General features: G+C 45.7%; 1 protein-coding gene across 2 annotated transcripts in view; it reads left to right on the top strand.

Moving 5' to 3' along the window:
- NUP210L (nucleoporin 210 like) overlaps nucleotides 1-24093 on the top strand; it is a 144213-nt gene that overhangs the window by 98168 nt on the left and 21952 nt on the right. For both annotated transcript variants that reach the window (XM_053592512.1, XM_053592511.1), the window contains exons 28-33: nucleotides 5888-5979; nucleotides 9627-9801; nucleotides 12351-12526; nucleotides 13268-13485; nucleotides 19654-19790; nucleotides 22884-23010. In XM_053592512.1, the coding sequence (XP_053448487.1) occupies nucleotides 5888-5979; nucleotides 9627-9801; nucleotides 12351-12526; nucleotides 13268-13485; nucleotides 19654-19790; nucleotides 22884-23010 (925 nt within the window). The remainder of the gene's footprint in view (nucleotides 1-5887; nucleotides 5980-9626; nucleotides 9802-12350; nucleotides 12527-13267; nucleotides 13486-19653; nucleotides 19791-22883; nucleotides 23011-24093) is intronic.

The following is a 24093-nucleotide window of genomic DNA, read 5'->3' as shown; positions in this document are numbered from 1 at the left end:
AAGACAGTGTGAGGAAAACTCTTAATCTTCTCAGTCTAGGGAAAGAATTTATGAAGAAGATCCCATTGGCAATTGCAGCAGCACAAAAATAAATGGGACCTGATCAAGTTAAAAAGTTTTGGCACAGCTAAGGATACAATCCACAAAGCAAAAAGACAACATTCAGAATGGGAGGAGACATTTGCTTGCTATGAAAAAAGGGCTAATCACCAGAATTTACAATGAACTCAAGCATATCAACAACAAAAGAACAAACAACCCCATTAAAAACTGGGCAAGAGACATGAATAGAAATTTTTCTCACTGAGGACAAAAGAATAGCACATGAAAAATTGCTCATCATCCTTAATTATCAGAGAATGTAGACCAAAACCACTTTAAGATACCTGCCAGTCAGAATGGCCACATCACAAGGTCCCAACGCAACAGTTGCTGCCATGGGAGCAGAAGGAATGGAGAACTCATGCAGTGTTGGTGGGACCGCCAACTAGTACAGCCTCTATGGAAAGAAGGATGGCAATTCCTAAAAGAATTAAAAGTAGGCCTTCCATTTGACCCTGCAATTCCATGACTAGGTTTTTACCCAAACAAAACAAAAAAAAAGACATTATACCACAGGGACATTTTCACTAGAATGCTCATAGCTGCTCAGTTCACAATCACAAAGATGTGGAAACAACCCAACTGCCCATCAACATATGAATGGATTAATAAATTGTAGTGTATATGTATGCCATGGAATGCTATTCATCCCTAAAAAAAGATGGAAAATTGGTGTCATTTGTAAAAACCTGAGTGGATTTGGAGAACATTCTCCTAAATAAAGTAGGGCAAGATTAGAAAAACAAGCATCACACGTACTCAATACCAATTTGAAACTAGGGACTAACAATCACAGACCCACATAAGAGAAAATCTCAATTAAGATTAAGAAAAGGGGGGTAGGGCGCCAGCCCCATATGCCGGAGGTGGTGGGTTCAAACCCAGCCCCGATCAAAAACTGCAAAAAAATTAAAAAATCAAGAAAAGAGGTTCAGTAGCTTCCCAACAAATGGGTACAATGCACGGATATATGGCACACTCCCTGGGTGTAGGATACAACTCTGAATTTTTTTTTTTTTGACACAGAGTCTCACTTTGTCACCCTCGATAGAGTGTTATGATGTCACAGCTCACAGCAACCTCCAGCTTTTGGGCTTAGGCGATTCTCTTGCCTCAGCCTCCTGAGTAGATGGGACTACAGGTGCCAGCCATAATGTCCAACTATTTTTTGTTGCAGTTTGGCTGGGTCCAGGGTTGAACCCACCACCCTCGGTATATGGGGCTGGTGCCCTACCCACTGAGCCACAAGTGCCGCCCAATACAACTCTGAATTTTATCTGTCATGTATAAATTATATAACCTAATGCTTGTATCTTCATATTAATCTTAAATTAAAAAAAATAATTTTAAAAAAGCCCCAGACCAAATGGATTCACAGCCAAATTCTATCAAACCTACAAAGAAGAACTAGTACATCCTATAGAATTATTCTATAACATCGAGGAGGAAATCTTCCCTAACTCATTCCAAACACCAGTATCAGTTTGATACCAAAGCCAGGAAAGGGCACAAAAAGCATATAGGTCAGTATCCCTTACAAAAACAGATGTAGGCTTGGTGCCTGTGGCTCAAGCGGCTAAGGTGCCAGCCACATACACCTGAGCTAGCGGGTTCAAATCGAGCCTGGGCCGCCAAACAACAATGATGGCTGCAACCAAAAAAAAAAAAAAAAAAAATAGCTGGGCATTGTGGCGGGCGCCTGTAGTCCCAACCAAGTACTTGGGAGGCAGAGGCAGGAGAATCACTTGAGCCCAGGAGTTGGAGGTTGCTGTGAGCTGTGACGCTACAGCACTCTACCCAGGGTGACAGCTTGAGGCTCTGTCTCAAAAAAATAAAGTAAAAACAAATGTAAAAATTCCCATAAAAATATTATTTACTATTTATTATAAAAATAGTAATCTGAGGGCGGCACCTGTGGCTCAGTCGGTAAGGCGCTGGCCCCATATACTGAGGGTGGCGGGTTCAAACCCGGCCCCAGCCAAACTGCAACCAAAAAATAGCCGGGCGTTGTGTTGGGCGCCTGTAGTCCCAGCTACTCGGGAGGCTGAGGCAGGAGAATCGCCTAAGCCCAGGAGTTGGAGGTTGCTGTGAGCTGTGTGAGGCCACGGCACTCTACCGAGGGCCATAAAGTGAGACTCTGTCTCTACAAAAAAAAAAAATAGTAATCTGAATTCAACAGCCCACCAAAAACATAATTCACCATGATCAAGTTGAGTTTCATCCTGGGGTGCAAGGGTAGTTCAACTTAACAAAAATCAATAATTATGATTCGCCACATAAACAAAAGTAAAAACAAAGACCATATGATGATCTCACTAGATTCAAGAAAAACATTCAATAAACTCCAGTGCCTTTTCATGATAAAAATCCACAACAAACTAGGCATAGATGGAACATATCTCACAATTATAAAACCCGTGCTGGCTCAGCGCCCATAGCACAGTGGTTACGGTGCCAGCCACATGCACCAAGGGTGGTGGGTTCGAACCCGGCCTGGGCCAGCTAAACAACTGCAATAAAAAAATAGCTGGGCATTGTGGCAGATGCCTGTAGTCCCAGCTACTTGGGAGGCAGAGGCAAGAGAATCGCTTAAGCCCAAGAGTTTGAGGTTGCTGTGAGCTGTGAACACAGCCCTCTACTGAGAGCAACATAGTGCGACTCTGTCTCAAAAACAGGCTGGACACGGTGGCTCACATAATCCTAGAACTCCAGGAGGCTTAGGTGGAAGGATTTCTTGAGCTCAGGAGTTCAAGACCAGCCCTTGGCTTACACCTGTAATCCCAGAACTTGGGAAGCAGAGACGGGTAAATTGCCTGCATTCACAGGTTCAAGACCAGCGTGAGCCAGAGAGAGATCTCGTCTCTAAAATAGCCAGGTGTTGAGCAGTGCCTGTGGCTCAGTGGGTGGGGCACCAGCCCAATATACTGAGGATGGCAGGTTTTAACCCAGCCCGGCCAAACTGCAACAAAAAATAGCTGGGCGTTGTGGTGAGCACTATAGACCCAGCTACTTGGGAGGTTGAGGCAAGAGAATCGCCTAAGCCAGGAGTTGGAGGTTGCTATGAGCTGTGACACTACAGCACTCTACTGAGAGCGATAAAGTGAGACTCTATCTCTAAAAAAAAAAAAATAGCTAGGTGTTGTGTGGGACACCTGTAGTCCCATTCAGGAGGCTATAACAGAAAGATTGCTTGAACCCCAAAGTTTGAGGTTGCTGTGAGCTAGGCTGACATCATGGCACTCTATCCTGGAGCAACAGAATGAGACTCTGTCTCAAAAAAAAAAACAAAAAAAAACAAATTAAAAATTGGCTCGGCGCCTGTGGCTCAAGCTGCTAAGGCACCAGCCACATACACCTGAGCTGGCAGATTCAAATCCAGCCCAGGCCAGCCAAACAACAATGACGGGTGCAACCAAAAAATAGCTGGGCATTGTGGCAGGTGCCTGTAGTCCCAGCTACTTGGGAGGTCAAGGCAGAAGAATTGCTTGAGCCCAGGAGTTGGGAGACTCGGGACTTGGGAGAATGAGGCAAGAGAATCACCTAAGCCCAAGAGCTGGAGGTTGCTGTGAGCTGTGATGTCACAGCACTCCACCGAGGGTGACAAAGTGAGACTTTGTCTCTTTAAAAAATAAATAAATAAAAATAAAATAAATAAATATAGCCGGGTGTTGTGCCGGGTGCCTGTAGTCCTAGCTACTTCAGAAGCTGAGGCAAGAGGATTGTTTGAACCCAAGAGTTTGAGGTTGCTATAAGCTATGACAACATGGCACTCTACCAAAGGTGACAAAATGAGAGTCTGTCTCAAAAAGAAAAAGAAATTATGTCTTAAAAAATAAACTACGGGCTTGGTGCTTGTGGCTCAAGCAGCTAAGGCGCCAGCCACATATACCTTAGCTGGCAGGTTTGAATCCAGCCCGGGCCCGCCAAACAACGACGGCTGCAACCAAAAAATAGCCGGGCGTTGTGGATGGTGCCTGTAGTCCCAGCTACTTGAGAGGTGGAGGCAGGAAAATCACTTAAGCCCAGGAGTTTGAGGTTGTTGTGAGCTGTGATGCCACAGCACTCTGCCCAGGGCAACAGCTTGAGGCTCTGTCTCCAAAAAAAAAAAACTACAGTGGGCTCGGTGCCTGTGGCTCAAGCAGCTAAGGCGCCAGCAACATACACCTCCTCTGGGGGGTTCGAATCCAGCCCAGGCCCGCCAAACAACAATGACAGCTGCAACCAAACAAATAGCCGGGTATTGTGGCAGGCACCTGTGGTCCTGGCTACTTGGGAGGCGGAGGCAGGAGAATAGCTTGAGCCCAAGAGTTGGCACTCTACCCAGGGCAACAGCTTAAGGCTCTGTCTCAAAAATAAATAAATAATAAACTACGATGTTTATAAAAGGCTCAGTGCCTGTATCTCAGTGGTTAGGGCACTGGCCACATACACTGAGGCAGGTGGTTCAAACCACACCTGGGCCTGCTAAACAACAATGACAGTTGCAACAGAAAAAATAACTAGGCACTGTGGCAGGCACCTGTAGTCACAGCTACTTGGGAGGCTGAGGCAAAAGAATCACTTAAGCCCAAGAGTTAGAGGTTGTTGTAAGCTATGACAGACACCATGCACTCTATCGAGGGTGACATAGTGAGACTGTCTCAAAAAAAGTTTATAGAAAAAAAGGACAAGTTACCATTTATGAGGGACAAGTAAGTTTCTCTGTCCCTGAATTTGAGACTGATATATATTTTTTCTTTTTTTCCTCTTTATTTTAGCTTTCGTTCTCTGACTCAGAGTGACATAGAAAAAAAGTGCTTTGGCTTGGTGCCTATAGCTCAGCGGCTAGGGCGCCAGCCACATACACTGGAGCTGGCGGGTTCAAATCCAGCCCGGGCCCGCCAAACAACAATGACAACTACAACCAAAAAATAGCCAGGCATTGTGGTGGGCGCCTGTAGTCCCAGCTACTTGGAAGGCTGAGGCAAGGGAATCGCTTAAGCCCAGGAGTTTGAGGTTGCTGTGAGCTGTAATGCCACTGCACTCCACCAAGGGCAATATAATGAGACTATGTCAAAAAAAAAAAAAGTGCTTACTAGAAGGTAGAAAAACCTGGGTGGTGTCTCTTACTAATTTTATATTATACATTCTTTGTTTCCAAATCTTTTTGTTTTTTTGAGACAGAGCCTCAAGCTGTCGCCCTGGGTAGAGTTCTGTGGCATCACAGCTCACAGCAACCTCAAACTCCTGGGCTCAAGCATGCTCCTGCCTCCGCTTCCCAAGTAGCCGGGACTACAGGCACCTCCCACAATGCCCCGCTTTTTTTTTTTTGGTTGCAGCTATCGTTGTTTGGCGGGCCCGGGTTGGATTCAAACCTACCAGCTCAGGTGTATGTGGCTAGCGCCTTAGCTGCTTGAGCCACACGCACCAAGCCTGTTTCCAAATCTTATTTCAGGTTACCAAGGGTAAATAAGAAATTTCAAAGTTATTTATACTTAATATTTAAGTAATACGAAGGATGTGTTTAAGTGTAAATTTTGCCAAATGCCCAGACCCTTATACTACCAATTAGACACAAAGCTCATATTAGGTTTTATTTCTAGAATACCCATGTATGTTTTGAATGCCTGGTTTATTCAAGGAGCATTGTGGAAGATTTTAGACTATTTAGAAGTTAGGCAGACTGTTGATTTATAGTTGTCATTTTATAGCATGTAATCTTGAGATTACACTGAAGTCCATATGTAAGTAAAGGTCATAATTTATCTTTTCCAGAAATGAAGAAAATCTTATTTTTTCATTGTAGGTGTTTGAAAAACTCCAACTTTTCTATCCAGAGTGCCAGCCTGAGCAGATTCTGATGCCTATGAACTCTCAGCTCAAACTCCATACCAATAGGTAAATAGAAGGGAGAAGGAATGGGCGGCTCCTGTGGCTCAGTGAGTAGGGTGCCAGCCCCATATGCCGAGGGTGGCGGATTCAAACCCAGCCCCGGCCAAACTGCAACAAAAAAATAGCCGGGTGCTATGGCGGGCACCTGTAGTCCCAGTTACTCTGGAGGCTGAGGCAAGAGAATCGCTTAAGCCCAGGAGCTGGAGGTTGCTGTGAGCTGTGTGATGCCACGGCACTCTACCAAGGGCCATAAAGTGAGATTCTGTCTCTAAAAAAAAAAGGGGAGAAGGAAAATCCAGATTCTAATTTTAAGTATCTTCAGTAAAACTTTGCACATGGAAAGAACTACCTTTGCTTTGTAGGTGATTTTTCTAACTTCTAAATAATTTTTTTTAGCTGAGGTGAAATTCACATAACATAAAACTATTTTTTTGAGGCTCAGCACCTATAGCTCAAGCAGCAAGGGCACCAGCCACATACGCCAGAGCTGGCAGGGTCAAATCCAGCCTGGGCCTGCCAAACAACAATGACAACTACAACCAAAACAAAATAGCCAGGCGTTGTGGTGGGCGCCTATAGTCCCAGCTACTTGGGAGGCTGAAGCAAGAGAATTGCCTAAGCCCAAGAGTTGGAGGTTGCTGTGAGCTGTGATGCCACAGCACTCTACCCAGGGTGACAGCTTGAGGCTCTGTCTCAAAAAACAAACAAACAAACAAACAAAAAACTATTTTTTGGAGACAGAGTTTTATTTTTTTGCCCTCAGTATAGTACCATGGCATCATAGCTCACAGCAACCTCAAACTCTATTTTATTTTTGTTCTTTTTCTTCAGTTTTTTTTTTTCCTAGAGATGGGATCTTGCTTTATTGTCCAGGCTATCTTCTTTTTTTTTTTTTTGCAGTTTTGGCTGGGGCCAGGCTTGAACCCTCCACCCGCAGTGTATGGGGCCAGCACCCTACTCCTTGAGCCACAGGCACTTCCAAAGGCTGTCTTAAACTCCTAGCCTCCTGCAATACTCTTGCCTTACCCTCCCAAACGGATTACAGACATAAACCACCATGCCTGGTCTAATTTTATTTTTTTACTGACAAATAATAAGTATACATATTCATGGGCATATAGTGATGTTTCAATATATATAATGTATAGTGATCAGATCAGTGTAATTAGTATATATCATCTCAAACATCTATCATTTTTCTATCATTTTTTTATGTTGAGAATGTTCACTATCCTTCTTTATAGCTATTTGAAACTATATAGTATACTGTTGTCAACTATAGTCATCATACAGTGGTAGAAAACACTAGAACTTACTTCTCTTACCTAGCTGTAATTTGGGTTCAAATGATCCTCCCTGCATCAGTCTCCAAAGTAGCTAGGACTATAGCTGGGCGTTGTGGCGGGCGCCTGTGGTCCCAGCTACTCGGGAGGCTGAGGCAAGAGAATCACTTAAGCCCAGGAGTTGGAGGTTGCTGTGAGCTGTGTGAGGCCACGGCACTCTACCGGGGGCCATACAGTGAGACTCTGTCTCTACAAAAAAAAAAAAAAAGTAGCTGGGACTAAAAGCACCAATCACCCTCCCCAGCTAATATTTTCTATTTTTAGTAGAGACAGGGTCTCACTCTTTATCAGCCTGGTCTCAAACTCCTAAGCTCAAGAGATCCTCACACCTGGGCCGGGCCTCCCAAAGTGCTGGGATTATATATACGTGTGGCCACAGTGCCTGGCCTATATAAGCTTTTTAGTTTGGTATAATCCTATTTGTTTCTTTTACTTTTGTTGGTTGTGCTTTAAGGTATTATTCATAAAATCTCTTCCTAAAGCATTTCCCTTATGTATTTATTTATTTATTTATTTATTTTGAGACAGAGTCTCACTTTATAACCCTCAGTAGAATGCCGTGGCGACACAGCTCACAGAAACCTCCAATTCCTGGGCTTAGGCAATTCTCTTGCCTCAGTCTCCCAAGGAGCTGGGACTACAGGCGCCCTCCACAACACCCGGCTATTTTTTGGTTGTAGTTGTCATTGTTGTTTGGCAGGCCTGGGCTGGATTCGAACCCGCCAGCTCTGGTGTATGTGGCTGGCGCCTTAGCTGCTTGAGCTACAGGCACCGAGCCCAAAAAAGTTTTTTTTCTTTTTCTTTTCTTTTTTTTTTGTTTTGAGACAGAGCCTCAAGCTGTTGCCCTGAGTAGAGTGCTGTAACATCACAGCTCACAGCAACCTCCAACTCCTGAGCTCAAGCGATTCTCCTGCCTCCACCTCCCAAGTAGCTGGGACTACAGGCGCCCGCCACAACGCCCAGCAATTTTTTGGTGGCATCTGTCATGGTTTGGCAGGCCCCGGCTGAATTCAAACTCGCCAGCTCAGGTGTATGTGGCTGGTGCCTTAGTGGCTTGAGCCACAGGCGCTGAGCCAGAAAAAAAAATTTTTAATAAATAAATAAAGTAAAATTCTGTGGCATTTAGTACATTCACAATATTTTGCAACCATCACCTCTGTCAAGCTCTAAACCCTTTTGAGCACCATCAAAAGAGACCCTATACAGGCCGGCACGGTGGCTCAGTCCTGTAATCCTAGCACTCAGGGAGGCTAAGGTGGGTGGATTGCCTGATTTCACAGGCACAGGTTTGAGACCAGTATGAACAAGAGCAAGATCCCGTCTCTAAAAGTAGCTGGGTGTTGAGGCAGGCACCTGTAGTTCCAGCTACTCAGGAGGCTGAGGCAAGAGAATTGCTTGAGCCCAAGAGTTTGAGGTTGCTGTCGACACTCTATCAAGGGCGACAAAGTGAGACTCTGTCTCAAAAATAAATAAATAGGGTGGCGACTGTGGCTCAGTGAGTAGGGTGCCGGCCCCATGTACCGAGGGTGGCGGGTTCAAACCCAGCCCCGGCTGAACTGCAACCAAAAAATAGCAGGGCATTGTGGCAGGTGCCTGTAATCCCAGCTGCTTGGGAGGCTGAGGCAGGAGAATCGTGGAAGCCCAAGAGCTAGAGGTTGCTGTGAGTCCTGTGACATCATGGCACTCTACCGAAGGCGGTAAAATGAGACTCTGTCTCTACAAAAAAAATAATAATAATAATAAATAAATAAATAAATAGGGTGGTGCCTGTGGCTCAAAGGAGTAAGGTGCCAGCCCCATATACCGGAGGTTGTGGGTTCAAACCCAGCCCTGGCCAATAAAAAAACTTAAAAAATAATAATAATAAACTAAATAAATAAATAAATAATAAAAGATAAGAATAATACAAGGGCAGTTTTTTTTTTTTAGAGACAGAGTCTCACTTTGTTGCCCTCAGTAGAATGCTGTGTCATCACAGCTCACAGCAACCTCCAGCTCTTGGGCTTAGGAGATTCTCTTGCCTCAGCTTCCCAAGTAGCTGAGACTACAGGCACCCACCACAATGCCCCGCTATTTTTTGTTGCAGACCAGCGTTAGCAAGAGCAGGCCAGGGCCGGGTTTGAACCCACCATCCTTGGTATATGGGGCCGGCGCCCTTCACTGAGCCACAGGCATTGCTGAGGCAGACTTTTATACATCATGGAGAATGGCAAGCAGTTTCCTCAAATATAGCTTCTAACAATTTGTACTCCTTTCTCTCTGGTCAGACAGGGCTCCCAAGAGATGCTAATTGCTCCACTTATTCCCTAGGGACGGAGCTGCCTTTGTGAGTTCTCGTGTTCTCAAGTGTTTCCCTAATTCGTCAGTCATTGAGGAGGATGGTGAAGGGCTCCTAAAAGCTGGTTCCATTGCAGGTACTGCCGTGTTGGAAGTCACTTCTATTGAACCTTTTGGTATCAACCAAACAACAATAACTGGGATTCAGGTGAGTTCTGGAACCTATTGAAAAATAAAAATGAAAAGAGGAATACCTTGGAAGCAGGTCTCCTTTTTTAAGAAATAGGAACCATTCTGTAAGTCAGAAATGAACCTGTACGATAAGAGGCCATCCTGATCCTCCTTAGGACACGGGGAAAAAAAAGATATGAGACAAATTGTGATTGATTATAGGCCATCAAATTTAAATGCCCTTTGTTATAAAGGGGATTAGCTTCATATTGATATGACTGTTTTCTGAGCATCTTTGGCAAAAGCACTGATGTGGAAGGAGTGTGGAACTATCAAAATTGTGCTTTTGGCCAGCTGCAGTTGTACATGACCATAGTCCCAACTACCCTGAACTACTCTGGAGGCTGAAGCAAGAGGATCATTTGAACCCAGGAACTCAGGTCCCACCTGGGCAAAACCCCATCCCTAAAAAATTTTTTTTTGAGACAGAGTCTCACTCTGTCACTCTGAGTAGAGTGCCAGTGCATCACAGATCACAGCAACCTCCAACTCTGGGCTCAAGCAGTCCTTTTCTTCAGCCTCCCTAGCAGCTGGGTCTACAGGCACCTGCCACAACACCCAGCTAGTTTTTCTATTTTTAGTAGAGATGACATCTTGCTCTTGCTCAAGCTGATCTCAAACTCCTAAGCTTAAGCTATCCACTCAGCTGAGCCTCCCAGAGTGCTAGGATTACAGATGTGAGCCACCACATCCAACCATGAGTAGGCATTTATTATCCGCATTTAACATATAAGAAATCTGCGACTGGGCAGCGCCTATGGCTCAAAGGAGTAGGGCACCGACCCCATATACCGGGGGTGGCGCGTATACCTGGCTCCGGCCAAAAACTGCAAAAAAAAAAAAAAAGAAGAAGAAGAAATCTGAGACCCAGAATGGTTATGTGAGGCTATGAAATGATGAAACTGTGATTCAAAGCTGGACTTATTGTACTATCAGAGCTATCTTTCAGTGTAAAAAGGCAATTTATAGCGTTCCTGATAAATAATCAGTAATTTAATGATAAATTTAATGATAAATATTGAGTAGTTAGCATAAAATAGATAAATTACAGTCCTTTCCTCAAAAAGCTCTAGCTTCTAGAGCTAGGCATGGGGCTCATACCTATAATCCTAGCACTCTGGCAGGCCATGGCAGGTAGATTGCCTGAGCTCATAGATTCAAGACCAGCCTGAGCCAAAGCAAGACCTGGTCTCTAAAAAATAACCGGGGCCGCGCCTGTGGCTCAATGAGTAGGGTGCCAGACACATATACCGAGAGTGGCAGGTTTGAACCTAGCCCTAGCCAAACTGCAACAACAACAAAAAAATAATAAGGCTCAGGGCCTGTCACTCAAGCGGCTAAGGCACCAGCCACATACACCAGAGCTGGCAGGTTCAAATCCAGCGCGGGCCCACCAAACAACAATAACAACTATAACCCAAAAATAGCCGGGCATTGTGGCAGGGGCCTGTGGTCCCAGCTATTTGGGAGATTGAGGCAAGAAGATCGCTTAAGCCCAAGAGTTTGAGGTTGCTGTGAGCTGTGATGCTACGGCACTCTACCCAGGGCGACAGCTCAAGATTCCATCTCAAAAATAAATAAATAAATAAATAAATATAAAAAATAGCTGGGTGGGCTTGGCGCTTGTAGCTCAAGCAGCCACATACACCTGAGCTGGTGGATTCAAATCCAGCCTCGGCCTGCCAAACATTGACAACTACAACCAAAAAATAGCTGGGCATTGTGGCGGGTGCCTTTGGTCCCAGCTACTTGGGAGGCTGAGGCAAGAGAATCACTTAAGCCCAGGAGTTGGAGGTTGCTGTGAGCTGTGATGCCCCTGCACTCTACCCAGGGCAACAACTGGAGGTTCTATCTCAAAAAAAAAGAAAAAAAATAGCTGGGTGTTGTAGTGGGCACCTATAGTCCGAGCTACTTGGAAGGCTGGTGCAAGGGAATCAATCGCTTGAGACCAAAAGTTTGAGGTTGCTGTGAGCTATGATGCCACAGCACTCTACTGAGGGCGACAAGTAGGAGTCTGTCTCAAAAAAACAAAAAAAGAGCTCTAGCTTCTCTTCATATTCCCATAGCATTTTTTTCTTTCTTTTCTTTTCTTTCTTTTTTTTTTTTTTTTGCAGTTTTCAGCCAGGGCCGGATTTGAACCCACCACCTCCGGTTATATGGGGTCGTTGCCCTACTCCTTGAGCCCCAGGCATCGCCCCCCACCCCACAGATTTTATAGTTAAAAACCCATTTCCTTGTGGCCAGCACCTGTAGTCCCAGCTACTTGGGATGCTGAGGCAAGAGAATCGCTTCAGCCCAAGAGTTTGAGGTTGCTGTGAGTTGTGACACTACGACACTCTACTAAGGGTGACATAGTAAGACTTCGTCATATTCCTTTTTACTCTGATTTAAGTCATCTCAAATGAAAAGCTAACTGTTTCTTTCAGAAGAGGAACACCACTCTATCATCGACTCTAATTTTCAGAATATGGTCGCAGTGCTTCTACAGTGTGTCTCTCTCTGTACCAGTGGGTTTTGTCTCCCCAGGTAGCACCAGTGACATACCTGCGATTGAGCAGCCAGCCCAAGCTATACACAGCCCAAGGAAGGACCTTGTCAGCCTTTCCCTTGGGCATGTCTCTCACCTTCATTGTCCAGTTTTATAATAGCATCGGAGAGAAATTCCATACACATAATACCCAGCTTTATCTGGCTCTGAACAGGTATGGAAGTCAAGGAATTGTGTTAGCATTGTGGTAGAAGTATTGCAGATTAGGCTATTTAAAAGCTCCAGTAAATTCCTCTGATGTTCTGAACTTGAATATAATCTTTATTTCTTTTAGTAAGATTTTTAAAAAGACCAGACTCAGGCTCAGCACCCATAGCACAGTGCTTACAGCATCAACCACATACACCCAGGCTTGCAGGTTCAAACCCAGCCCAGGCCAGCTAAACAACAAAGACAACTGCAACAAAAAATAGCTGGGCATTGTGGCGGGTGCCTGTAGTCCCAACTATTTGGGAAGCTGAGGCAAGAGAATCGCTTGAGCCCAAAGAGTTTGAGGTTGCTGTGAGCTATGACGCCTCCGCACTCTACTGAGGCAACAAAGTGAAACTCTGTCTCAAATAAATAAACAAATACCAAATAGTTTTCAAGGAAGAAAAATTTCAGTATATTTTAAATCTCTCAAGTCCTAGTAGTTCACAGAAAGACCTATACGGAACTAATTGGAGCATTATTATCAAAGTTTCACAGGGAATTAAAAACAAAAAAAGCCATACCTGGCACTGTACATATGGAGGTAGTAGATAGACCCTTGGCCCATACTTAACTCTCTGTTGTGGAATTCCTTCTGAACTTTTGAGCTATTGAATGTAAAATGTTGTGATAGGCTCTGACTCAAGAACTGTTTCCTAACTATTGTCTCTATTTAGAGATTTCTGCCTTTCATGTCTACTTTCAGGGATGACTTGCTGCTTATTGGACCAGGGAATAGGAACTATACTTACATGGCCCAGGCTGTGAACAGAGGGGTAACACTTGTGGGGCTATGGGACCGGAGGCATCCAGGCATGGCAGATTATATCCCTGTTGCTGTAGAGCATGCCATTGAGCCAGACACCAAGCTAACCTTCGTTGGAGATGTCATCTGCTTCAGCACTCACCTCGTCAGCCAGCATGGTCTGCATCTCTTCCCCTTTCAACTTCACTACTAGCAGTTGTGAGGACTAGAAAGCAACTAATGTCTTAGAGAAATTTTTCCTAGATTATCTAAAATCTGAGGGCCTCTCTGAAGAAGAAAATACTTTTGAGTGTTTTATTATTTGTCATGTTAACTGGTAATTCCTCAATTTAATGCCCATTTTGTTCAATAGCTAGCCAGATAGAGGACAGCCAGTAATACTTGTCAAGTGCCTATGAGCTCTATTTATAGTATGTAGACAGGCTAGGTACTGCACCTTCTCCTCCATTCCCAGCTTTTAAAGGAAAGTAATTGCTAAATTCAATTGAAGTGAAGCAAGTGGCACCTGTGGCTCAGTGAGTAGGGCGTCAGCCCCATAGACCGAGGGTGGCAGGTTTGAACCTGGCCCCGGCCAAACTGCAACAAAAACATAGCCAGGTGTTGTGGTGGGTGCCTGTAGTCCCAGCTACTCGGGAGGCCGAGGCAAGAGAATCACCAAAGCCCAAGAGCTGGAGGTTGTTATGACCTGTGACGCCACAGCACTCTACTGAGAGCAACAAAGTGAGACTCTGTCTTTAAAGAAAAAGAATAGTAAAGCATGAGAAATAAAAGGAAGGAAAAGGCAATAAGGTTTTAGTTCTACAAACCAATTGTGTGTATATTATTTTGTGAGACACATGTGAAGGCCTACCTCCTAACATACTGTTACTGTAATAAGGTTTGGTCTTGTAGGGCCTACACTATATACTTTTTTTTTCTTTTTTTACTAACCACTATACAAATGAAGAAACACTACACTCTGATCAGCAAAGCATTTCTGATCTAAGAAGTGTTAATGAGTTAAATAAAATCATAGAAAATCAAGCTTTGGTTAGTCTGTGTGGGCTTATAGGTAGCATATCCCAGTACACTCCCTGGGTACACACATCCAAAGAAGCCTGGCTTTGCAGCCTCTCCTGGGAACTATGGAGACAAATGTCTGGGTGGAGTGATGTCTTATTGGACCTGACTTTAACATTAACTACACATTTTAGACTTGATACAAAGGGAGCACTATTCTGCCCAACCCTCAGCTGACTTGAAAGCCACCACAACTAACATGTCATCCAAGACCAGTGATCTAAATCTGCTTTAAGGTTGATGATGAGAGTTACAATCCCATCATTGTAAATCTCTTGTCCATGAAGCAGAGGCTTTTTCCCTCTCTTTAGGAGCCAAGTTTTGCCAGGATTGTCTCCCATTCTAGAATTTTGGGGTCCATTCATACTAATTTGTTTTTGTTGTTGTTTTTGAGACAGAGTCTCACTTTGTCACCCTTGGTAGAGTGCTGTGGGATCACAGCACCACAGCAACCTCAAACTCTTGGGTTCAAGTGATTCTCATGCCTCAGCCTCCCAAGTAGCTGTGACTACAGGTGCCCACCACAACACCCAGCTATTTTTAGAGATGAGGTCTCACTCTGGCTCAAGCTGGTCTCGAACCTGTGATCTCAGGCAATCCACTCGCTTCAGCCTCCCAGAGTGCTAGGATTACAGGCATGAGCCACAGCACCTGGCCCATTCATATTACTTTGTATGAGGAAGCAAAGGGCCATATGCCAGGATAAGTAATCCTGTAGGTTAGTAATCTAACGTAATCTTTGGCATTCCTCTGCTATTTTGAAACTTAAACCGGATTGGGTGTGGGGGCTCATGCCTGTAATCCTAACATTCTGGATTCACCAATACAGGTGAATCGTCTGAGCTCACGAGTTTGAGACCAGCCTGAGCAAGAGCAAGTCCCATCTCTATTAAAAATGGAAAAATTAGGTGGGTGTTAGGGTGAGTGCTTATAGTCCAAGCTACTTGGGAGGTTGAAACAAGAGAATTGCTTCAGCCCAAGAGTTTGAGGATGCTGTGAGCTATGATAGACACCATGGTACTCTACCCAGGGTGACAGAGTGAGACTCTGTCTCAAAAAAAAAAAAAGACCCTCCTGAATGATTGATTTTCCCAGGAGACATGAGACTGTTGAATGCTGACACCTTTAGGTGGAATATTTAATATAGTTAAATTTTTTTTTTTTTTTTTTTGTAGAGACAGAGTCTTACTTCATGGCCCTCAGTAGAGTGCCGTGGCCTCACATAGCTCACAGCAACCTCCAACTCTTGGGCTGAAGCGATTCTCTTGCCTCAGCCTCCCGAGTAGCTGGGACTACAGGCGCCGGCCACAACGCCCAGCTATTTTTTGGTTGCAGTTTGGCCCGGGCCGGGTTTGAACCCGCCACCCTCGGTATATGGGGCCGGCGCCTTACCGACTGAGCCACAGGCGCCGCCCAATATAGTTAAATTATTAAAAAAAAAAAAAAAAAAAGAAGAAGAAGAAAGAATTTTTTTTTTTTTTTTTGAGATAGAGCCTCAAGCAGTCACCCTGGGTAGAGTACCGTGACGTCACAGCTCACAGCAACCTCCAACTCCTGGGCTCAAGTGATTCTCCTGCCTCCACCTCCCAAGTAGCTGGGACTACAGGCACCTGCCACCAGGCCCGGCTATTTTTTAGTTGCAGCCATCACTGTCGTTTGGCGGCCCGGGCTGGATTCGAACCCACCACCTCAGGTGTATATGGCTCGTGCCTTAGCCGCTTGAGCTACAGGCACAGAGCCAGAAGAAAAAAATTTAAGCCAAAAAGAACAAATACTCTTCTGCCACTTGTCACTGTCTTGCAGTCTTTTTTTTTTTTTTTTTTTTTGTAGAGACAGAGTCTCACTGTACCGCCCTCGGTAGAGTGCCGTGGCGTCACATGGCTCACAGCAACCTCTAACTCCTGGGCTTACGCGATTCTCTTGCCTCAGCCTCCCAAGCAACTGGGACTACAGGCGCCCGCCACAACACCCGGCTATTTTTTTTTTTTTTTTTTGTAGAGACAGAGTCTCACTTTATGGCCCTCGGTAGAGTGCCGTGGCCTCACACAGCTCACAGCAACCTCCAACTCCTGGGCTTAAGCGATTCTCTTGCCTCAGCCTCCCGAGTAGCTGGGACTACAGGCACCCGCCACAACGCCCGGCTATTTTTTGGTTGCAGTTTGGCTGGGGCAGGGTTTGAACCCGCCACCCTCGGTATATGGGGCTGGCGCCTTACCGACTGAGCCACAGGCGCCACCCTATTTTTTTTGTTGCAGTTTGGCCGGGGCTGGGTTTGAACCCGCCACCCTCGGCATATGGGGCCGGCGCCCTACTCACTGAGCCAAAGGCGCTGCCCTTTTTTTTTTTTTTTTTGTAGAGACAGAGTCTCACTGTACCACCCTCGGTAGAGTGCTGTGGTGTCACACGGCTCACAGCAACCTCTAACTCTTGGGCTTACGCGATTCTCTTGTCTCAGCCTCCAGAGCAGCTGGGACTACAGGCGCCCGCACAACGCCTGGCTATTTTTTTGTTGCAGTTTGGCCTGGGTTTGAACCCGCCACCCTCGGCATATGGGGCCGGCGCCCTACTTACTGAGCCACAGGCGCCGCCCCACTGTCTTGCAGTCTTACTACTGGCATCAATCAGTACCTCAATGCAGATTTGTCCTTAGCAGGGTCTAAACAGAGTTTATTCAGACAGGTATCCTTGCATGTAAAAACAGAAGTTACAGGCGGCGCCTGTGGCTCAGTGAGTACGGCGCCGGCCCCATATGCCGAGGGTGGCGGGTTCAAGTCCGGCCCCGGCCAAACTGCAACAAAAAAATAGCCGGGCGTTGTGGCGGGCGCCTGTAGTCCCAGCTGCTCGGGAGGCTGAGGCAAGAGAATCGTGTAAGCCCAAGAGTTAGAGGTTGCTGTGAGCCGTGTGACGCCACGGCACTCTACCCAAGGGCAGTACAGTGAGACTTTGTCTCTACAAAAAAAAAAAACAGAAGTTACATTTGTCTACTGTCAAAGCTCAACCAGGTTCCCACTGTTCAAGAGGAAGCCAATAACTGAGACAGCAGGGTTTGAACAGAGAGTTTAATATCACAGATGCCATGCAAAGAGATAGGAGGAATTTCTCAAATCCATCTCCCCAAGAATTTGGGAGAAAGGTTTTATTTTATTTTATTTTATTATTATTATTTTTTTTTTTGAGACAGAGTCTCTTTATGTTGCCCTTGGTAGAGTGTGGTGTCATCACAGCTTACAGCAACCTCCAACCCTTGGGCTTAAGCGATTCTCTTGCCTCAACCTTCCACGTAGCTGAGACTACAGAAGCCCACCACAATGCCTGGCTATTTTTTGTTTCAGTTGTTATTGTTGTTGTGGGTTCAACCTGCCAGCCTTGGTGTATGTGGCTGGCACCGTAAGCACTGAACTAACGGGTGCCGAGCCAGAGAAAAAGTTTTTAAGGATAGTTTGGTAGAGGCGGCACCTGTGGCTCAGTGAGTAGGGTGCTGGCCCCATATACCAAGGGTGATGGGTTCGAATCCGGCCCCAGCCAAACTGCAAACAAAAAATAGCTGGGCATTGTGGCGGGTGCCTATAGTCCCAGCTACTCAGAAGGCTGAGGCAAGAGAATCGCCTAAGCCCAAGAGCTGGAGGTTGCTATGAACTGTGACGCCACAGCACTCTACTGAGGCTGACAGAATGAGACTCTGCCTCTAAAAAATGGGGGTGGGGGTGAACCTGTGGCTCAGAGAGTAGGGCACCAGCCCATGTACCAAGGGTGGCAGGTTCGGACCCAGCCGTGGCCAAACTGCAACAACAACAAAAATAGCCAGGTGTTGTAGCAGGCACCTGTAGTCCCAGCGACCTGGGAGGCTGAGGCAAGAGAATCATCTAAGCCCAAGAGCTGGAAGTTGCTGTGAGCTGTGGCGACACAGCACTCTACCAAAGTGAGACTCTGTCTCTAAAAAAAAAAAAAGATAGTTTGGTAGGTAAAGGATTAGGCAACTGGGTCTGCCATTTGGCTGGGTTCAGGGAAAAATTATGAGTGTAGAAATCATCCCCTCGTGAGTAGGGTGCCGGCCCCATATACCGAGGGTGGTGGGTTCAAACCCAGCCCCGGCCGAACTGCAACAAAAAAAAAATAGCCGGGCGTTGTGGAGGGCGCCTGTAGTCCCAGCTGCTCGGGAGGCTGAGGCAAGAGAATCACATAAGCCCAAGAGCTGGAGGTTGCTGTGAGCCTTGTGACGCCACAGCACTCTACCGAGGGCAGTAAAGTGAGACTCGGTCTCTACAAAAAAAAAAAAAAAAGTCAACCAGTTTTGGGCGGTGCCTGTGGCTCAAGGGGTAGGGAGCCGGTCCCATATCCCGGAGGTGGCGGGTTCAAACCCAGCCCCGGCCAAAAAAAAAAAAAAAAAAAAGAAATCATCCCCTCATGTTGAGTCAGTTTCTGGGTGGGGTCATGATACCAATTGAGCCAGTTTTTTGGTATTGGCCGCTGCTCTATGTGGGTCAACCAATCCACAGGAATGCAAAGCCTGGAATATATCTGAAAAACTACCCTTAGGATTTGAAAAGGTGATGTTATCTATGGAGAAAGTTAAGAATCCTTATGATTCTTATGAATCCTTATGATTCATCAGTTATGTGACTCCCGAGGAACAATTATAGGAAAGAAAATTAGAGGATAGAGACTGGTTATTATCATTTTTAGCTGTGTCTATGCCTTTACAAAGTTTAGGCCTGTACCACAGTTCTCGCCTTGCACTCCTTTATTAATTTCGTAAAGGATGGTTTCACTACTAAGTAGCTCTTCTTACAATTCTGAAGATCAGGAGATCTTGTTGTATTTTTTATTTATTTATGTATGTATTTATTTTTTAGAGACAGAGTCTCACTTTCTTGCCCTCAGTAGAGTGTTGTGGCATCACAGCTCACAGCAAACTCCAGCTCTTGGGCTTAGGAGATTCTCTTGCCTCAGCCTCCCAAGTAGCTGGGACTACAGGTGCCCACCCACAACACCCGGCTATTTTTTTGCTGCAGTTCGGCTGGGGCCAGGTTCGAACCCGCCACCCTTGGTATATGGGGCTGGTACTCTACTCACTGAGCTACAGGTGCCGCGCAGGAGATCTCGTTTTATTTTGCTGGCATGATATGTAGAGGGGAACCTGACAGTCATAAAACTGGGTGTCCCTGGAAAGACATATCTGCATGAAAAGTCTAATGTGAGGTCTAAATAAGGTTATGGTGATTTATATCAAATGTTGTAGCCAACTGCTGTCTCTTGTCTCTTCCTAGGTGAACCTGGGATGTGGATGATTTCCGCTAACCATGTTCTACAGACAGATACTATCACTGGAGTAGGAGTGGCTAGGAGTCCAGGAACTGCAACAATTTTTTATGACATCCCAGGAGTAGTGAAAACATATCGAGAGGTAAACATATGTGTACCAGAGTTTGAGGTTGCTGTGAGCGATGATGACAACACCACACTCTACCCAGGGCAACAGAGTAAAAGTATGTCTAAAAAAAGAAGAATGTAGGGCGGCACCTGTGGCTCAGTGGGTAGGGCGCCGGCCCCATATACGGAGGGTAAGCAGGTTTAAACCTGGCCCTGGCCAAACTGCAACAAAAAAATAACTGGGCATTGTGGCGGGCACCTGGTAGTCCCAGCTACTCAGGAGGCTGAGGCAAGAGAATTGCCTAAGCCCGGGAGTTGGAGGTTGCTGTGAGCTGCGTTGCCACGGCACTCTACCAAGGGCAGTAAAGTGAGACTCTGTCTCTACCAAAAAAAAAAAAAAAAGTACTAAGCTTTGGGAGCACTCCAACATTAACAGCTCTGAGAGAAGAACCAATAAGAAAGATTTATAAGAGGCTCGGCGCCTATGGCTCAAGCAGCTAAGGCGCCAGCCACACACACCTAAGTGGCAGGTTTGAATCCAGTCCGGGCCCACCAAAGAACAATGACAGCTACAACAAAAAAAGAGCCAGGTGTCTGTCCCAGCTACCTGGGAGGCAGAGGCAGGAGAATCACTTTGAGCCCAGGATTTGGAGGTTGCTGTGAGCTAGGACGCCATGGCACTCTACCCAGGGTGACAGCTTGAGGCTCTGTCTCGAAAAAAATAAAAAAGAAAAAAAGACTTATAAGAAACAACTGGTGGGGCGGCGCCTGTGGCTCAGTGAGTAGGGCGTCAGCCCCATATACCAAGGGTAGCGGGTTTAAACCTGGCCCCGGCCAAACTGCAACAACAATAAAAAAACAGCCGGGCATTGTGTCGGGCACCTGTGGTCCCAGCTACTCAGGAGGCTGAGGCAAGAGAATCGCCTAAGCCCAGGAGTTGGAGGTTGCTGTGAGCTGTGTGAGGCCCCAGTACTCTACTGAGGGCAATAAAGTGAAACTCTGACTCCAAAAAAAAAAAAAAAAGAAACTGGTTAGGTAGGAGGAAAACTGAGAGATGCTGGTGGCCTAGAAGCTAATTTAATTTTTTTTTTTTTTGCAGTTTTTGGCCAGGGCTGGGTTTGAAACTGCCACCTCCGGCATATGAACCCAATGCCCTACTCCTTTGAGCCACAGACACCGTCCAAAAAAAGTTGGTGTTTTTTTTTTGTTTTTTTGTTTTTTTTGTTTTTGAGACAAAGCCTCAAGCTGTCACCCTAGGTAGAGTGCAGTGGCATCACAACTCACAGCAACCTCCAACTCCTGGGCTTAAGCAATTCTTTTGCCTCAGCCTCCCAAGTAGCTGGGACCACAGGCGCCTGCCACAATGCCCGGCTATTTTTTGGGGGTAGTTGTCATTGTTTGGCAGGCCCAGGCTGGATTTGAACCTGCCAGCTCTAGTGTATATGGCTGGCCCTTTAGCCACTTGAGCTACAGGTGCCACCATAAGGAAGTATTTTAAGGAGGCAGGGAGTGATCAATCATTTAGGTTAAGTAAGCTGAAAACTGAGAAATGATTAATGGTTTTTGCAATACAGAGACTGGATTGATAGTAACTTCAGTGGAGAGACTGGAGTAAATGATTGGAAAACTGGAGAAGACTTGGAGGAAGTGAATATATATAGCTCCTCAAGGAGCTGGGGTTAAGTGTTTGGGTTTGTTTTTTTTTTAAGATGAGAGAAATAATGTATTGGGAGTGATTCAGTAGAAAAAGAAATTTGATGTAGGAGTAGAGAGGAGTAGGAGGAGTAGGGAGAATTTCTGCAGTGATACCCTTGAGTAGGTGAGCAAGTGAAGGAGTTGACTCTATGAAGCCTTTTCTATTTCCTCCTCTCCCTACCTTTTTTTTTTTTGAGACAAAGTTTCATTTTTTCACCCTTGGTAGAGTGCTATGGTGTCACAGCTCACAGCAATCTCAAACTCCTGGACCCAAGCAATTCTCCTGCTTCAGCCTCCCAAGCAGCTGGGACCACAGGCACCTGCCACAACACCCAGCCATTCCTCTGCTGCAGTTGTCATTGTTGTTCAGCTGGCCTCGCCAGGCTCAAACCCATCAGCCTTAGTGCATGTGGCTGGTGCCATAATCACTGTGCCGAACCATAACCTCATTTTCTTTATCCACTCCAGAGATGACACTTAATTAATTCTTGAAAATTAGGAATCTGCCTGGCAGAAAAAAGGGAGAGGGCATTTTACACTAAAGGTATAGAAGTGCAAAGGCAAGCAGAAGTATACGTTTTTTAAAGAGCAAAGAATAAATCAAGGTGCTTCAACATAAAGTTATAAAGTAGAGAGAAAATGTGGATATACAAAGACAAACAGATAAATTAAGGTCAGAGTGCTAGGATTACAGGCATGAGACACCACATCAGGCCTAAGAGGAATTTTTTTTTTTTTTGAGACAGAGCCTCCAGCTGTCACCCTGGGTAGAGAGCTATGGCATCACAGCTCACAGCAACCTCCAACTCCTGGGTTCAAGCGAGTCTCCTGCTTCCACCTCCCAAGTAGCTGGGACCACAGGGGCCCGCCACAACTCCGGCTATTTTTTTTTTTTTTTTTTTTTTTGGTTGCAGCCTCATTGTTGTTTGGCAGGCCTGGGCTGGATTCAAACCCGCCAGCTCAGATGTATGTGGCTGGCGCCTTAGCGGCTTGAGCCACAGGCGCTGAGCCTCATAAGAGGAATTTTAACAGGTATAAGAATACCTACAATATAGACTCTGTGCCTATAGCTCAGCAGCTAGGATGCCAGCCACATACACCAGAGTTAGCCAGTTCAAATGCAGCCCAGGCCAACTACAATGACAAAATAGCCGAGCGTTGTGGCAGGTGCCTGTAATCCCAGCTACTTGGGAGGCTGAAGCAAGAGAATCACTTAAGCCCAAGAGTTTGAGGTTGATGTGAGCTGTGATGCCACAGCACTCTACTAAGGGCAACATAGTGAAACTCAGTCTCAAAAAAAAAAACAAGGGCAATTGGTACTTGTATGGAACAGATGCTTTTGATTAAATATAGTAAGTTATGAGGGGTGGAGAGGAAGGGAACTAGATTCTCTAAGAACAGAAGTATACATTTTCTTTTGTTTTGCTGACAGGTAGTGGTCAATGCATCATCAAGATTAATGCTCAGTTATGACCTCAAGACTTACCTCACCAATACACCCAATTCAACTGTATTCAAGCTCTTTATCACAACTGGCAGAAGCAGTATCAATCTTAAAGGTCAGGAATCTTTTTTTTTTTTTTTTTGAGACAAAGTCTCACTTTGTCTACCTTGGTAGAGTGCCGTGGCATCTTAGCTCACAGCAACCTCAAACTCTCAGGTTCAAGGAATCCTCTTGTTTCAGCCTCCCAAGCAGCTGGGGTTACAGGTGCCTGCCACAACACCCCCGCTACGTTTTTAGAAGCAAGGTCTCGCTCTTGCTCAGGCTGGTTTCAAATTTGTGAGCTCAGGCAATCCACCTGCCTCGGCCTCCCAAGCACTGGGATTACAGGCATGAGCTACTGCGCCAGGCCTTGGAAATCTCTTTATATGTCTGAGTGATGTTGTCAATCTTTTTGTTTCAGAAAAGATTAAGATTATATGCAACTATAGAGCAAAAACTTACAGATGTGAGCCATCACACCTGCCCTTGTTGATCAATTTTTAAGTACTTAATATATTTTTCACACTAGCCATTTAATTTTATTAGAAATACAATCTAGGAGGGGGTGGAGCAAGATGGCGGCTCTAGGAGGGGGTGGAGCAAGTAACAGCTTCCCTGCAACTGGGCACAGTGAGTCTGGGGAGATAAGACTCCAGGCATCTCTAGCTGGTGGGATCTGCCTATAATCATCCCTTTGAAGATACAGGGAGTCAGCAAGGGACTTCTGGACCCAAAGAGGAGGACAAAAACAGTGGAAAACTGGCAAGTGGTTACATGTGTTTGATTGACCTAATCCCGCCGGCAACCGTAAGTACAAGCAGCAGGGAGACTGCAAACCGGAAAGGCCTTACCTATGAACTGTTTCGGTGTTTTTGGACTTGGCACTCAGTTGAACTGCCTTGGGGAGAGCTTGAGCAGGAGTGCAGAAAACTTTAGGCATTGTTTAGGGCCCCAGACTGAGCTGCTGAGCTAGGCTGCAGGGAGCCATTGTGAGAGAACTGCCCCGGCAAGCTCCGCCATCAGGGACCCAGAGCAAGGATCGGGTGGGAGCTAGTAACCTAGTGACTGAGTAGCCTAAAGGTGGGGGCTGAGCTGCCTTACAGCTTTAACCCTTAGGGGCAGAGTGAGACCGGTTTTGGCAAACTGGAGCCTCAGGCTG

This window comes from Nycticebus coucang, chromosome 5 (genome assembly GCF_027406575.1).
Source record: "Nycticebus coucang isolate mNycCou1 chromosome 5, mNycCou1.pri, whole genome shotgun sequence".
Lineage (NCBI taxonomy): Eukaryota > Metazoa > Chordata > Mammalia > Primates > Lorisidae > Nycticebus > Nycticebus coucang.
This window is presented reverse-complemented; position numbering and strand designations above follow the sequence as displayed.